Genomic DNA, 17,527 nt, shown 5'->3' on the forward strand with positions numbered 1-17,527 from the left:
GTCCATCTGGGAGCAGTGTATTATCCTTAAGACATATATGGTCTTGAACATACAGATTCCATTATAATGGACACATTTAAAACTCTAACACTGTAAAGCAATAGGAAGAGACAACAAAGTGTGTATGACCCTTTTTTTTCACCTCCAGTTTATTGATGGTCGGCTATCAAAATTAAATGCAGGAAGAGGATTCTCTGATGTTTTTGAAGAAGAAATCACAGCAGGAGGCTTTTGTGGAGGTACAGAATTAATTTGGGAGTACTCATTGACACTTCTTTGGGAACTGTTTGACATGATGTCCTCATGATGTTTTGTAAGTTTTAGATGTCATTGATCTTTTTACTGTTCTATTGTTTCCATTCATTCTTGGAAAGGTTTTAGCCTTTAACAAATCACACATTATCATGTATCTAATTCGACCAGTGTATTTAAATATGTGATATTAGATATATGTGTAATATTAGATATGTGTGTTTAATCCTGTAAAGTAATACTTATACTTCAGTATAGGATGAGATATCACTATAGTGTTTACATTTTTAACTGTGTATTTTAAAAATTGATGCATTCCATGTAAACTGTATGTTCAGAATAATTTTGGCATTTGTGGTGCTTAACTTCTAGATAATTATGTTTTCCATAAGCACTTCATTTTCTTTTCACATCTACTTACTCCTGCAATGTAGAAATCATGGTGATATCCTGAATGTTAAGGGAAATCTGCTTTCTCCAATGCATGTGTTACTCTAAAAAAAGTGGAATTTTTTTTACTTTTGTATATGATCTGAGAAGAAGGGACATGGAAATTTATCTTCTTTGTAAACAAAAATATTATTCCTCATGTTGTTTGCCTCCATTGTGTTCACTGACAATTGTTACAACACTTTTCACATCAGCTAACCCATGCGGAGGACTGCATCCTGAATATAGTGATGATTTTTACAGGTTTATGGAGTGGTTTCCTGTTAAACATTTAGGACAGATGTATTGTTATTTTAGGTATTGTCATGTTTTAAACCCAGCACCACACAGCTGCTCATTCTACTGCAGTCAAAACCAGCCCAGGTGTAAGAAATGGTATCAAAAGATGGGATCAATATATGCATGACTGTACAAATGCTATTTATTGTCAACCTTGAAAGTTGTGTAGAAGCTTCCTCAGTAGATGGAGGTTATGTGTTTTGAGCAACTCCACTGAGGTGCAGATGGCAGCTCTGGATGGACTTCCTTTGCAAGACTGTCCTTGCATGGGACACATTGAGGAGAGGATTTGGCTCCCACAGAGAAACTACCAAGGACTGCAGAGCCATCTGCACCTCATAAAAAATAACTTTTTTATACTCAAAGTGCATAATTTCTTTTGTTGAAAATTTTCACTGCCTTCTTCTGCCTTCTGTGTCTTGTGCTAGGATCTAGCACATAATTTGGGGGTTTGTTCCTTGATCAAATTGTGGTTAGTTTTACAGAGATTTACTTCTTCCCTGCCATTTTAGGGTGAGTTACGCCGCTCTGCAAGCAGATTTGAGACTTTGAGCATCCATTATTCAGATAGGTGATGTCGGTATTCAGAGCTCGTTTGCTGACTGCAGTTAGGGGTCAAGAGGCTGCAATAAAACTGCAGTGGAAGTTAGATAAAGCTTGTTTCTTGGCTGTGCTCTGGCAGGCTGTGAACTGTGTCTCACCTGGCTCTGCTCAGGAGGGACTGCTCAGCTCTGCTGGCGGCGCTGGGCTGCCTTGCACTGCCCGTGTGCTTTTCAAGTCAGACAAGCTGATAGTGCCAGGCTGTGGACAAATTGCTTAGGGCACATACTCAGTATTTACATAACTGCTGTCTCATTATTGTTATGAAGTGCAGGGCTAACAATATGTGTGCAATTGAAGGTGACATTTTGTGACGCTAATGGGGTAGAACTATGATCTCTTTGCGGACTTAACTCCCGTCAGCTTCGGCAGGAAGCCCAGGGTTTGAAAAAAACAGGTGAAACCCAGATTTCAGAAAAGTCACAGAAAGTTACTGTTAGCTCCAAGCTGGTGAAAGGACAGGTGAACACATTCTTAGTGTAGACAGTATAATTTAAAAACTACTGAATCAAATTCAAATAGAAAGTGTTTAAGTAATCTCTTTCTAAATTTGCATTTGTCCACATATGCAAGTTTAACTAAACCAGAAAAGAAAATTGAAGAATAAATCTTAAATTTCTTTTTTTTTATGATTTTCCCTAAACAAGCAACAGAAGTGATCAAAACTTATTTCTGTGTCTACATCTGAAAATCAATTTGTGAGACATCTTCATTACAGTTTACACTTTATAATTGAAATTTTATTTTCTCTTACTTTTTTTCTATAGAAGCATTAGTTCTCAAGAGCTTTTCAAGACAACAATATAGTGATGGATTGGTTTAGCACCCATATTTCTTGTAGAATATGTTAATTAATTTTTAATTACATTAATTTTACTACAGGAGTCTTTTTTATAATTGGTCTAATATCACTGGTGCTAATAGAAGAAAAACTGAAAAAAATAAAAACATTTGAAACTCCCTTGTAATGATAATTTTTTTAAGGAATCAGATTTTTTTTGCTAGGGTTTCAGGAGATTCAGCTCTAAGTGCGCGCATGCAATGTTAGCATGGCTGTCTGTAGTAACCAGAGTATTTATCTGGTTTCTGACTGTCATCTCTGAAGTGTCACTACATAACTAGGTGAACATTAAACTTGGTCATTTGCTGTGATCCCATTTATTGTTTCTCTTATTGTTTAAGTCAGGTTGTGACAGAGAAATCTCAGCTGTGGAAAGAGTTAAGGACACCTCAAGACAGGTGATACATGAACATTGTTGATAAGAATTGAAGCGACAAAGTACCATGTTAAAGAAAGCATTTATGGTTCATGCAATATCCTTAACATGTGGTTAGATTTCACCTTGTACATGTACTTTATGTGCTTTCTTCCCTGACAGTTCTAGGGAGCCACATCAAAGAAGTGAAAAATGAGTTTTTTCTGCTTTAGGTTGCTGTTTGCCATTCTTAGTGGAATCAAAATGATCATGAGGGTCTCTCCTCTCTAAGCAAGCACTGCTTTCACTTGTGCTATCATTCCTGAGAGTCTGGCTGTCTCAAAATTGCTTGTAAAAATTGGGTGTAATGGGTTAAAGTACCCATTATGAGCCTAAAGAGCTCATGTTTCTTCACTTCATCTTGAAAACTGGGAATACCTTTTCCAATGATCCAGTTAGTTCTCAGAAATGTTCTAGGAGTGCGTTTTGGCTTTCATTAGCCATTGAAATAATTCTAGCCATGCATTGGTTAGTGGATTATTGGAACACTTGGGTTTTGCAAGCTGTTAAAAGTCTGTAAGGTTATATCAGTATGGTCCTTTCAGTGTGGTCAAACTGTTTGAAACTGGAGCGTTCTTGTCAAAGTGAATGTCGTGTGTGGGGTCAGTAGCAGCTCTCAGTACTGGAGTATTCCAGTGACTGATGTACTCTAAAACTTTCTCAGGGATCATGGACCTAATCTTTGTTGTTCAGCTGAAGCACCTTTGGGAAGTAGTATTGACTTCATCAAGTAGAATTTAAGGTGCTCCTTTGTGGCCAGTTTAGTCCTCGGTGGTCCCACACAAGTCAGTAGCTCTCACTTGCCTTTAGAGGTTTTTCTTTCTGAAAGAAAGTAGATACACTTAATAATTTTAAAGGATTTTTTCTTCACAGGAATATATAGTTGTGACATACACTTTAACTTTTCTCATGTTCATACCTTGGCATGGTACCTTCTGGAGTCCATGTCATTGTTGTGTTTGAAAGTTTGCCCAGAGGGATCATTATGCTTGAATGCAATTAATACATTATTCTCTACTTTGAGTTAGTGTTTTTCTTTTTATACTTTCTTAAAGCATGTTACCTTATCATCATTTTAATTCCACTTTTTACCTTAAATGGAATAAAAAACTGTGTGGTGAAAACAAGCTTTTACAAAGGAAACAGAAAACAAGCAATAAGAGATTCCTGAGTTTCTTTCTTAGTGTACACATACTCATATCTTCACATTCCTTGTCTATCTGGAAAGAATTAATTGAATAAGTAATCCTCTAAGTACATTTTTTATTCTGATAATGAGGAGGGTTGCAGCATTTAAAATGTTGAATGTATGTTTGATTGTGTTAATTCAACATTTCTCTTTCAGGAAATTCAAGATCTTATCAGCAGTGGATGCATACAGTGAAGGTAAAAACTTGGTTAAGTAATTATACTGGCCACCTTGTCCATTAGGTCTCAGTCCTTTTCCCTACTTCTGTGTAATGGTAAAAGTTTGTTTATTTGTGAGAAAGATGTAAGTACATTCTGTAAGAAATACCAAGTCATAGTATTTGCAAAAATTGTTTGAGTTTTTAAATTGAAGAATTAAAAAAAATTCCCATACACAAAACAAATGCCAAAATGCATAAGGTTTTATGTCTGTATAGTCAAAGATTTCATTGCTTTCTGTATCATGCTGCATTCCATGGCTCTGAATTAGGTGTGACAATTTGATATGAAGCTTATCCCTTCTAGTAAATAGCAGTTTTGTTAATATGGATTTGTGCAATTCGACTAGCAGAAGACCCTTGGTATAACCTTGTTATTCTGCAGCATTAATAAAATACATTATTTTAGATTAAGAGAATTCTTGTTTGATTAAATGAGATAGTTCTTCCTGTCAGGTCAAAGTTTTTTTAGTTGCATAATAAATATGATAAGAACACATGAAAAATAGCCTAACTTCTGAATTGATTTTGAAATGGTAAAAGTGAATGAAGACTGAAAATCTATCATTCTGTTGGAGTACCTTGATAAATGTGTCAGCTGTGGAATGACGTACTGTAACCCTTGTGTAGCTGCAGACAGCAGGCTGGGGAGGAAACACAGCTGTGCTTGCTCTTACCCATTTCAAAGGAGGGTTTTTACTTCTTCACAGCACACTGTTTATTTTTCCTTGCTGTTGTCTTAAGGTTTGCCTTGTGTTAAAATGTTACTAAAATACATTTTTTGTGTATTTCAGAAAGGCGGTGCACTCATCAACACAGCAATGACCAAAGCCACTCCGGCTGTGAAAACAGCATATAAATTTGTAAGATCTTCTATTTCAAATAAATAATACATCAAAATACTGCAATTTCTGACAACCTCTTATTCTCTCTGAATGCTGAAAAACCTCAGCATTTTATAAAAAAATTGCAAAAAAATACTTCAGCCTGTAGAAAGTACAGCCTGAGCTTCATTTGTTTTCTCATATAGCAGTAGGATTTAGAGTTGTTTCGGGGTCTTCTAGAGAGCTTGTACATAAAAATAGACTTTATCAAAGCATCAGTGTGCTGGTTTTCTTTCAGTCCTCATACACGCTAGAAGCTTATTTGAATATCATTTAGGTATTTGATACACAGCTGTAATTTCACTTTGACAGTAAGTGCTGCACTATTGAGATGTGGTAAAGCATCAGTAATGTGTGCAGCAAATCATCTGCTCCTTTTTAAAATGATAGTGGAATACTCATGTTTTACTGGGTTTAATGCTTATAGTTTTCATCTTAAAAGATCTTGTTTTTCAAAGACTGCCTACCCCATGATGCATGTGAGATTATACTGTATTATGCAGTATGGTAAAACAGCATTAGAAAAAAATGAACTGAGAAGTGTTTTAAAGTTGCTTTTATAATACAGAGGAAAAGATTTTTGGCTTCCTTTTTGCTTTTCCAAATGTTGCACTAGCTGGATGCGTTATAAATAATCTTGAATAAATAAGTAAATCAGTGTGTACTGGAGTATTTTAAGTAAAGTTTTCAAACAGAATTTTTAATTTTACATCACTTTAAAAACACAGTGGTTGTGGAAAGAAACAGGTAAATAAATGAAATGTACTTCATGTTCATGGACTCATTTATAATTTAAAAAATGGTTCATCTGCAAATTATTATTCTTCATTTGCACTATCTTAGACTGTGGTTCAGCCTTCAATTTTGATAATTATGTCCTTGATAGTAAAGGTTCTTCAAAGTGAACCTCTGTATATGCCAGAAAACTACAGTAAACTTCTGAGGATCGTTATATATATGATACCCATATTTCTACCCCATTTAATTACTTACATTGTTGTCCTTTATGGAGCCTACTACCAGAGGACTGAAATAAGCATTTCCTAATTGCCGCATAACTGATTGGGAGCTTTGAGTAATGTCATTGGTACCATCCCTCAGAGTTAGAACAGAGCACTCCAAAATTCATCCAAATGCTGTGAGCAGGATCTGGGAAGTTTAAAGTGGCTTTCAGGTTAGCATCTGGTACATGGCACCCCATCGTGCTCTTACTGAGCTTATGGATGTATGATTTAAGGATCAAAAAGACTCTATGACCTCCTGCTTCAAGAATTTTTTTTCTGAATTTCCATGTACAAAAAACTACAGAAAAATAGACGGCTTTTAGATATCTATGCCCTTGAATGTATTTTAAAATCCTTGTTTTCAATACAACCTTGAAAACTTCTGTAGTTTTTTCCCATATTTTTGTAGGAAAGACAACTTTTTTCTGTTAGGGTTTTTGGTGTTATACCCCCATCTTTTATTTTGTTTCCTTCTACCCCCTTCTCTCTCTCTCTCCCTCTGTCTCATTTTTTTAGCCTAACAACATGGTATTCCATATTGATAATTCCTTTCTGTATTGAAGAATATTCTTGCTGTTTTCTATGCAACAATGATTCTTGTCTCTTTAATGCATACAGAATTCTCCCCTAAATAGCAGCGCTGTGCTGTTCAGCAACACTGGGCAAAATCTCCATCTGCATATGAAATCATTTCATTTCTCTTAAGGTTGATGTTGCCCTGCAAGTTGCCAGACTGGAACACTATAGCAGTCATCTTAAAAATCTTAACATTTTTCAACATGCTTTATTGCTAAAATACCCTTTCAAATCGAAAGGAGCATTTCAAATAAAGGAGTTATGTAAATGACCATTCTTAGCCTGTCCCTAGTAATAATGGAGAAATCTTGAGTATGTAGGTTTTCCTAGCAGTGGCATGGATGTACTGAAAAAAAATTCATACATTTGTGGAGAAAGCATGAATATAAAAAATACATTGGCAGTGTTTGAAATTTGTGATAAAGACTATTGCCCTTTTCTGTATCACCAGGTGTTTAAAAAAAAGGCAAAATAAGTATGGCATCATAAGGCATGTTCTGTGACTACAGCCAGTGTCCTGCAGAGCAATTTAAGTACTTTTATTTCTCCAGGCAAAAAACCAGGCAAGGCAAGGAATAAAAGAAGTGAAGAGTAAGTTAAAACATAAGGTATGTAGGACACTATATTTACTTTCTTACACTGCTTCCTGTACAGTTTGAAGCTTATACTTTACAAATCACATGAGATTTGTGTTTTTAATGACTTTTGAAATATGCTTAGCCCTTTGTTCAACAATACATTTTTCATAACGAGCCCTCTGGCAACTATCTGTCATTCTATGCATCCACTGAATAATCTCTTTATTGTTTGCATATTTTATCATAGAACAACAGAGGTCTTCAAAGATACATTAAGAGGATGTATGTTTTCATAAAGTTGATTGCTTTGATATCACAATCAAAGCCTTTGCTTCAAGCTGAGAATTTGAGAAGGGAGAGTCTTGCAGTACACTGTATTTCAGGAGGTGCAGTTGTCCAGTTTTAGTTCCATAAGATACATGAACAATAGCAGTGTTTCAAGATGAATGAGTAGTTTCATTTTGTAAAAGCAGCCTCACAAACTCAGAGTAGATGGTTTAGGCATTTTGCAGCTGCTTTTCCCATTTGGAATTTTGCTTCCATGTAAGATCTTTTTGTACAGAGAAGGAACCATTTTTTGGATACCTATTACGCTATTTTAACAAAAATTTCAAAAACATTTGAACAATTCAACTTTTAAATGACCATGCTGGTAATCTGGCGTTTTGAAAAGTTAAATTTGCCTTTCTTACTACAGATGGTATTTTCATGACAGTAATAGATTGTGGCAAGATAATTTTGAATGCATTCTGCATGCATAATATGGAGGGTGTGTTTGCAGATAATGATTATAAATAAAGGAATTTAAATCTGTTTTGTTGCATAGGACAGTGAGGAAGAGTGTGGAACATGCAGTGCTGGTGCAGTACAGACGGTTCCTGTCTACACATCGCATCCTGAGAAAAGAACAAGCTCAGAAAAACGAAGACTGGCACAGGTAAGACACCTGAAACTTCTATTTGTATTCATATACATATAGGGAAAAATTTTCACTGCTTACAGTAGCGTGTCTGTGAATCTGTTTCCAAGATGATTTTCCTATGTTTGGATAGCGTGACTAAAAGGCTATGTTTAGAGAAATACTGCTACACTGCTTGTGTGGAGAAAAAAAATGCTATGTGTGTTTCATCCCTGTTGAGAGGGGAAGGAACAGGAGATCTGTAAGTATGGATCTGAGATTTAATTCTTAAATACGGGTTTTGAGAAAGATTAATACATATCTATGAATAGACCAGAATGTATTTTTTTGAGAAGCCTATCTCATTTATTTTAAGGCATATTAATTTTGTGTTTCTAATAAATTGTTTTGGCAGTCATATGGCCTTTAACCTTGCTCAGATAGTTGTGATTTATTATTTTGTTAATAAGTCAGCTAGTTCATGCAGTGCTAATGTCTTGGTTTTTGTTTTCTAATCCTTTCTAGTCTAGATTTGAAGTAACAGGTGTAGTGTCTCAACTTTGGCAAGTGTTTTAATGTTTTCAGATCCATTTTGACAGTTTCATTTCAAAAGTATAAACAAAGTAGGTTTTCTAACACATTTTTCTCCTACAAATATTTACCTGCATATGTATTATTTTTAATATACAGGGATTTATTTTTACGTTATATTGTTATTGCATGTTTTTAATATATGTGGATTTTTAATGCCTGTATCTTCCCAATATGAGAATTAAGTATATAAATTCAGTCCAACCAATATAGCAACATTTATTTTTGCTCTAGATACTGCAATAATAAAAATCTGGGTTTTCTATTTAATCTATTTGATTTTGAATTAGTTTTTATCAGTAGTAAATACAAAGTTTCTGGAATACAATTTAGAACTGATGCAGATGATTGCTAAATGATGGTGAAATTGTACATTAGTATTAAGTCATTATTTTAAGTAGGGTTATAGATAATACAAAGACTTTCTGCTTCACTGATATGGTAGTGCTGCCTATTGTTATGTACAGGAGTCTAGGGATACAAAGGAGTATAATTCACCTTGGTACAATTAAAGATTTCTTTTGAAGGCGTGTGTTCAGACAGAACAATTGAACTTTTCTGTGTTTTTGTGTTTGTCCAACTGTACAGTGCTAAATCCTGTAACCATTGCTGTTTCTACCAGTTGTTCTTTAGCTTTGCAAACAAGGCAGGAGTGCAGATGTGTGCCTGGCTTTGTTTCCATGCATCCATACACATATGTTAACGGATGGATATGCACACGGACACACACGTGTTTGTGTGGGGTGAATTTACCAACAAAGCTGGGAACTGGGAGCCTCCCAGTTTTGCCCTGCTCCAAACCAAAGGTGTCTTCTCCCCAGCTCTTGTCCCAAATGTCACATGAACCCAGTGTGCAGGAAGGGGCACATGGGGATTGCCCTCCAAGAACTCCTTCACCTCTCACTCATTCAATTCTCTTTTTCCTCCTCCCCAAAAACTACCAATCCAAAGGACTTCTGAAAAATAAGTCTGCTGTTGCTACTCTTGTTTTTATTTTTGGTCTTGGTGTTTGAATAAGATAACATAAATTCTTTATTAATAAGTGGTGATTTTAAAGTTTACATCCAAATAAGAATATATGTTAATATTCACAGTGCACGTGTATGAGAGACCATGTTTGATCTAGTACTGAATCTGCTGTTTGAAAGAAGTGAAATTCAGTGTGCTGTTGTCAGATTTAATCCTTTTTCTGGTAGTCTTTATCCTGCAAATGAAATTCTTCACCCAGATCTCTAAAATTATCTTCACCAGTGCCTATATCAGTAGAAGGCTAGTGCTAATGTGGAGTTCAGGCAATTTGATACACATTTAAAGTAAGGACCAAATACTGATTGAGTTGTTACATTGATGTACTGTAATACCCACCCCAAACCTAGATAAACAATGAATAAGAGAGAGCAATTGCTTTTAATTGTCATCCTGCTTCCAAAATAGAGGCACCTCTGCACTTTATTACTATCTCTCCATACTGAAACATTTAGAAAACTGTAAATACAAAGAATTTGGTGTCATGTTTTATGTTCCATCAGAAGTATGCATTGAGCTTTTCCTTCTCCATTTCTTGGAAACAGTTAAATACTAAGAGTTACCTGAGATGCTGTAAAACATACTTTGAAAAGTTATGTTAGATATGAAAGTTTGCTTTACTGAAAGAGATAATTTTAAAAATTCATTCATAACAGGATTTGAGGGTCTGAGAGGATGTTTCCTTTACAATAGGAAGTGAGTCTGCTTTTATGCCAGCAAGCAGGAGTTTCTATATGGGTCTGTTAATTAGTATGGTTATTTCCTGTTTTGTTGATGAGGCTTTAATAAATGTCAAGGGTACAGCCATGAAGATCTCCCAATTAGGCTTTGCGTTTGTAAAACCCAGCCCCTTTGCTTTTGTGTGAGGATGACAGTTCCAACTGCAGCCTCAGCCTAACAGGGCTCAAGGGAAAGGATACTTCTCTGGTTTTATTGAAAACACAGCCAGTTTGGCCCAGGGAGAATACCAGCACTGGTCACAGTGCAGAGCCATTTTTAACAATGAATATTTACTAAGCTTTATCACTGCTGTCATAGTGGCTTTATTGTATTTTTTCTTTTCCAGATTGGCAATAGGCTTAAGAAAAATCAGCAGTAAATTTAAAAAAAAAATTCTAGCATCTAAAATAGCTGTCAAAACCTAACCAGACGATAAATAATTAAATGTGTTATTGCAAACTGAAGTGCTCGGCTTGCCCTCCTATAATTTGCATTTTGAAAGTGTTTCCTAAAAGCTGGAGCTGAGGGGAGTGCACTGGTTGGTGCCCGCGTGCGTGTGCGCACAATTAATCCGTGCCCAGACGAGCCGTTCCCTCTCTGCAGTGTTCATCTGAGCTTGCTCCTGCTCAGGTTCGCTGTTCTAGGCTCTTCAGACATGTGTGAGCTTAGCTATATTGCAAGTCAACATTAACAGATGGATTGCCCTAAGCAAGGGAAAACCACAACAACAAAATCTAGTGAAAGTGGAGGATTGAAGCTTTTTATTGTTAAGCCTTATTAAAACCTTGGCATGTGCACTGCTGTTAACTGTTTCATGCCTAGAGGTAATAATGTGTCTCGGATATGTTTCATCTCTTACATTAATTAGGAATGTAGAAGATACAAGAAATCACCAGCTAAAATTTTTGAAATAGGAATTAATGCAAGCATGAGATTGCTTAGGCTCTATTTGCAGTATCATGTGAGTGAAACCACTGAGTTCCTTTAACTATTGATGAGCGAGGTACAGCAGGGCATGTTTTAGACTATGGAGCATTCAGTGTTTGCATAATCTCTTTTAATTCTGTGCTCCCAGGTAATGCAGATTTCTGGGTACACAGGGACCTAAATGCAGTAGGAGCTCTGTATAATTGTTCCAAATTAATATATAATTAAAAAGAGAGCATGTTTATTATGATCCTGCTTTGAATGCCAGGAAGATTTGTTTGATTTCCTGAATGTGATCTTTGTAATTTTACTATTATATCAGGTGTTGGGGTAGCTTATTGAAAATGGACCATGTCAGGATCTCAACAGTCATAATGTATTTCATGGCAAATAAAACACTCTGGAAGATTAGCAGAATACCAAATAAGAACTACCAGTTCCCTTTGCAGTTATTAAATTAGCAATGCTCCTTGTCTCTCAGAAAATGTGTGTTCTACCTGTACCTTTAGGCACCTACTACTTTCCATCTGTAATGGAAATAGGCATGTGGATTCTAAGGGTGGATTTACCAATCACTGTGTCTCAGTTTTAAATGTTCCTGTATTGAAGATACCAAGTGAACTACTCACCATGACTTTGCAGAATCCAAATAGAGTGTCTAAGAAGCTTTTTAAAACACTTCTAATAAAAATCAAGTTAGACAAAACTTTTTTCTTGGTGTTCTCAAAGAGAAGAGAGTTTTTTATATTTTTTCTTTCTTTCTTTCCTTTTTTAAAGCGTATTGCAAATGGAGCTTTTTCACTTTTACTGAAGTATGTCCTAGAGACTATACAATATATAATTCAGCTTGCAGTAGGTGTGCTTGGCATCTGTTCAACAAACCCAGCAAGTGTCAGGCAGGAAGATGTGTTCAGAATAACCTTACCTTCAGTGCCCCATTTATCAATATCCCTACAATGACCAGTAAAATAAATGACATAATCATTAGCTACAAAGGACTTCTAGTAACTGATTACTCTCCTAACCTGAAAAAGGTGATGACAGTGGCTATTCTGAAGAGAGGGCTATTCTGAAGAGTTTATTCTTTTTCCTGAAAAATAACAGAGGAGATTGTGATAATGTAGTGCTGAATATACATATTCAGTATATGATGACTGAATGTCTTTTAGAAAAATATCCACAGTCAGTCCCACAATGATTTCAGAAACATAAATCTGATTAAGTACATTTACCTGTATTTGTATTCAGACGATGTGCTTGAGATCACATCTATGACTACCAACCACAAATAACACTGATTCTGTTGCTGGAGGTTTCTTCCACGCTCATTGACTGAAATATTATAAATTGAAAGATGTCATAAACAGTACGAGCTAGTTTTTAATGTAAATCACATTTTGCTTCTGTAAAATACAGTTTTGAAGTAAACATCAGTTGATCAGTAAATTCTGTTTCTTTAGCTAATGTGGTGTAATGTGAAAATATTGAAGTTATCATTAGCTTCCTTTAATTTGGAGAAAAATCTTTTGTCTTATTGTGTCAAGTAAGATCTCTTCATTCTGCAAAACAGTCAGATTTCCTTTTAATTAAAAATGAAAAAGCTAGGCAGCCAAAATTCAAATTGCAGATTACGAGAGTGCCCTCTCGTGGCTCCTGTTCCTTTCCAAAGTGGCAGAGCACCAGGGATCCTCTGCCTGTGCAAGCCTTGCCTGCTGCAGTGGAGACCTCTTAAAATCAAGGGGTACTTCCTTTATTTGTGTTAAGTGAAATTGTCCCTGGGTTTTGTGCAAATTAAGCATTTACCTGCTTTTGTGTATCATGCATGATACTATTTTCAGGAATAGGGAATAGAGGCTCCCAAGCAGTGATATAATTACAAGATTGCAGAAACCTGTCCCTGCTTCCCACTAAACAGGGACAGTGACTGTCCTCACCAGAGCTGTGCTGTTTGGTCTGCACCCATAAACCACTGTCAGCCTTGTGGCTGCTGTTTTTGGAGTTTTGCTGTAAAAATCACTTGAGAAATCTCTTCACTAATTACCTTGATTCCAATTTAATTTAACAAAAAGTAGATGGGGTCAGGAAGTGGCTCTGGAATTTTTTTTTCACCCTGTGGAATGCTTGCTTTTTCAGGGCAAAGTCATCAGCATATCTACCTCTGATTTATCCTACTAAAAGTAAAATTTATACAAGCAAAAAGTTTGCAGATACTTTTCCTGGCTATTGTAGCCCCCCCTCTTTAAGTTTTATAATAAATAGAAATGCAGCCTTTCAGAGGGTCTGTCTTCTGCAAACAAATGAACCATACTGGTATGTGTAGCACTGTTTCCTTTCTCTGAAGGATCTCAGAGAAAAATGGTCTTGCAGAGTATCTTCAAACTGGGTGAGCCTTTCTATCCTCAGAATTTAATTGAAATAACCAGATTAAGTTTTTCATCAGGAGAATTTATCAACATCTTAATGTTGCAGTAGTATCTTTATTTTCTTTTGCTGTGTATCTTCTGTTTTCCACAAGTCAGAGTTTTGCTCCACTAAATCAGGGGGCCAGGAGAGCCATCAGACAACAGTTGGAACCTGTGTGCTGACTTCCGTGTTGCTTTTGCCTTCTGGCTTGAAGGTTTGAAGAGCACCACTTTATATCTAAAACTTCAGCTCTAGTACTCTGTTCTGTAACGTTTTCTTCCTCTCTATATTCCTAAGAATGAAAAAAAAAAAAAAAAGAAGTTCAATTAATGAAAAAAGTTTGTCTGGAGGCAAAAGGATGGAGAAATAGAAGAAACAGGAAAATCCTTTCCTGCAGGGATCTCAGCATCTCTGAATGTGAGAGTCCAGATTCAGCCTGTCTAATTTTAGATACTGCTGAAATGCTGCAGTTAGCAGCAGTGCTGCCTTAGGCTCTTTCTGCAGTAAGTGGAGAGAGGCGCATGACTGAAGGGCAGCTCAGCCCACCTAGAATCCTGATTGCATCCTGATGATGCCTCTGTCTTGCTTCTAATTGTCTAATTTGGGCCCAAAAATAGCTGAAATCAGTAACATCCAACTCCAAGTGCCAGCCAAACTCCACAGCACCTTGCAGAGAAAGATCTTATTTGTTGAGCAGAAGACCCCTACTGGTGTCAGACAGGAGGAGGGACTCCTCCTTGGTAATTCTTCTGTTTGGAATCCCTAGACAGTGTAGAAATGTGCTTAGAGTCAGTATTTCCAAGGCACAGTCTTTTTTTCCTTGCAAATGTGATTAGTCTGTTTTCCAGCTTCCTATGGCACTTCCCTCAAACAGGATCTTCCACAGTCCATTGGTCTGATGGACAGGGCTGGTGCTGCTGAGGTCTGGAGGTGTAGGGTGTTTGTGTTTACCGTCACTTCCACGTTGTACATTTTAATGTATGTATTTTTGATAGGTTTTCCTCTGAGAAAGTCACACATGATCAGCAACTGGTGCTCTCAGCAGTGATTGTAGCGTGAGGCAGTTCTGCTGATGTAAGGGTATGATGCACATTTTACCCAAAAGATCAGTTTAACCAGTAGTCTCTCTTTTATCTGCTTAGGAATTGTATAAAATAGCACATTTCAGCCAGATAAACTGGATTTACAACTGTCCTGGTTCACTAAAGTCCCACACTATGCACCTGAGTTACTTCCAGGTCTCTTGACTTTCTTGATACCTCAAATCCACGTTCCTTTTTCTGGTTTTGTTCATATTAACATTTGTATGGCTTTGGACACTTAGTTTTTCTTTTCTGACAAACATTATCTCTTATCTTCCTGCTCTTCTGTCCACTGTGACCCTCTCAGCCCTCTATTCCATAATATTCTTTCCATCTAATCATTGAGCGGACATTAGGACATTAATCACCATCAGAAAAGGGAAAATAAGTGATATATTTCTCCATTCTTGTAACTGCAAATTCTGCCTGGTGAATCTGATTTGTAAAATCATGCACAAAAAATGAGCTGCTGGCTTTAGTTGTTGCAAATGGCACTGCAAATCTCCACATCCTATCTGAAAAGACTAACACTTGTGCTTGTTGCCAATGGAAGTGGAGGGATGGTGCACTCCCTGCAGCCAGAATGGTGTGTGGCTCAGTGCCACAGTGTATCATCAGCTGAAAACGGGAGGGGGTGCTAAGAATAGCCTCGGTGCCATTGAGAAAAGCAGGGTCTGGCTGTGGGGAGGTGGTGCCTCACTCTGGGCAGTGTGGGGCCTCAGGCTGATGTGGGACCTCAGACTTCCTGAGGATAAAAAGGGGCTGCAGTTCTGCAGGGAAAGTGGAAGGTTGCTTCTTGTTTTGGAGCAAAACAGAACTATTCTGAAAAAATATTTGTGGAAGCATGATTAATTGTTAAAAAGGAAAAGCAGCGTTACACAATTCTCAAATGATACCTGGGTTCAGGAGTCTAGCATGCATAAATGGGAGGGAGCTGAGAGCTTGTTCATTTTTCACCACAGTAATTCACAACAAAAGTAATTACATGTGCTATCTGTGACTAAGTATCTCAACAAATTTATCATCTGTACTTATAATAAATCCTACCTCAGCATAGGTATTAGGGTTTCCTATAACTATACAATAGGCACTGGAGATCTCTGTGGCATTAAAGGGTACTTGGCGTTTCAAAGCACTGTGCCCACACCCATATTTCTGATAGTATCTATTTAATTTATATCCAAGACAGTTTTCTGATATCAGAGCATTCTTGATTAGAATCTGTACCTCTTTTCTGTCTCTGCTTTCCCTCTTCTTTCATCAGTCTCAGCTCAGGGGGAGTGTAATGAGGAGTACCTTCCTGTGAGCCATGGCTTTAGGTCACCGTGTTTAACCGGAAAGGAAGGCGACAAGTTGTGCTTTACTGGAAACTCTGATTGAAAGATCTTGTGCTTCCCTGCTGGATGGAGCCATAATTATGTCTGGGATTTGGTTGTAGAGGAAGATGGGTAAAATAAAATACTGAATCATAAATAACTGTGGGGTTTTTTTTTTTTCTCATGCCGAATGAATAATCTCTAAATTTTTAAGAAAAAGGAAGTAGTACTTCACAGATTTAAACCATGGTATATATATTTTTTTGAAACTTTAGATGTGTTGATGTATTGAGTAGCCAGTAAATGTGAAATTATATTTGTGCTGCCATTTATCAAAAGATTATTTGTTTTTCACTTTGAGTGTAATTAATAGCAGCAGCCTTGTTAAACTTCCTGCCTTAGTATCAATCAATACACACTCATTACCAAAAGCTGGACATCTGAAAGGTCTAGCATTATATAAAAAGCTGACATTTCAAAGATTGACTTTCATGCCCAATCAAGACTATAACCATCTTACATTTAAATCCTTTAGCATTTATGTATTTTGGCATTTTTATTCCAAACTAGTACATTTTGTGAGGCTACCAGCAAGCCGAAGAGAACAGTTTAAGGACTGACTCTCCCTTTATTTGGGTCTATTGTATTTATACTGTCAGCTCCTTTTCCTTATTTCAGTGATCAGCATTGGGTCAGGTCTGTATAGGCTGCAGACTACTTGCAGAAGGAGATTTTGAAGCAGGGCAGCAAGCAGAGAGGATGGATATGGTGAATACAGAAAGGATCTATAGCCTCACACCAGCTTGTGGAGAACATGAGCTTGTGTTTAAGTGTGCTCAGCTCTTACATTCCAAGCAAAATGAGAGATAAGAGATGCCATGTGCAGGAAGATGAGAGAAATTTGAAACAGCAAAAGCTGAATCCCTGTTCTTGTTATGATATAAAGTAAATACATTAAGTAATAGATTTAATATCTAAGCAGAACTGTTTGAAAGAAGCAAAACAACCAGGTACTTTAAAGAAGTTTGTTCCTTTATTTTATAGAAATAAACATGACAGCAGTCTATTAAGACTTTATAAAGTTCTGGTGCAGCAAGAAAGGACTGTTGCCATATCATTTCTTGTGGTAATAAATTTAAATGGTCTGGTTGTTATTAGAATGCTAATCAGGAAGGAAGCAGAAGTCTGTCCTTTTTTCATAAAGGGGTATAAAAAAGGTTACACACTTCAAAATGCAGAAAAGACAGAAATTAAAAGCTTAAATAACTGCAAACAGCAG

General features: G+C 36.6%; 1 protein-coding gene across 1 annotated transcript in view; it reads left to right on the forward strand.

Moving 5' to 3' along the window:
* The window catches only part of DENND1B (DENN domain containing 1B), a gene marked incomplete at its 5' end in the record, with an annotated part of 147,632 nt that overhangs the window by 117,476 nt on the left and 12,629 nt on the right, over positions 1-17,527 (forward strand). Inside the window, 5 exons of the mRNA XM_031059156.1 lie at positions 149-239; positions 4,183-4,223; positions 5,038-5,106; positions 7,259-7,315; positions 8,112-8,222. Coding sequence (XP_030915016.1) covers positions 149-239; positions 4,183-4,223; positions 5,038-5,106; positions 7,259-7,315; positions 8,112-8,222 — 369 coding nt within the window. The remainder of the gene's footprint in view (positions 1-148; positions 240-4,182; positions 4,224-5,037; positions 5,107-7,258; positions 7,316-8,111; positions 8,223-17,527) is intronic.

This window comes from Geospiza fortis, unplaced genomic scaffold, assembly GCF_000277835.1.
Source record: "Geospiza fortis unplaced genomic scaffold, GeoFor_1.0 scaffold229, whole genome shotgun sequence".
In the NCBI taxonomy this organism is placed as follows: Eukaryota; Metazoa; Chordata; class Aves; order Passeriformes; family Thraupidae; genus Geospiza; species Geospiza fortis.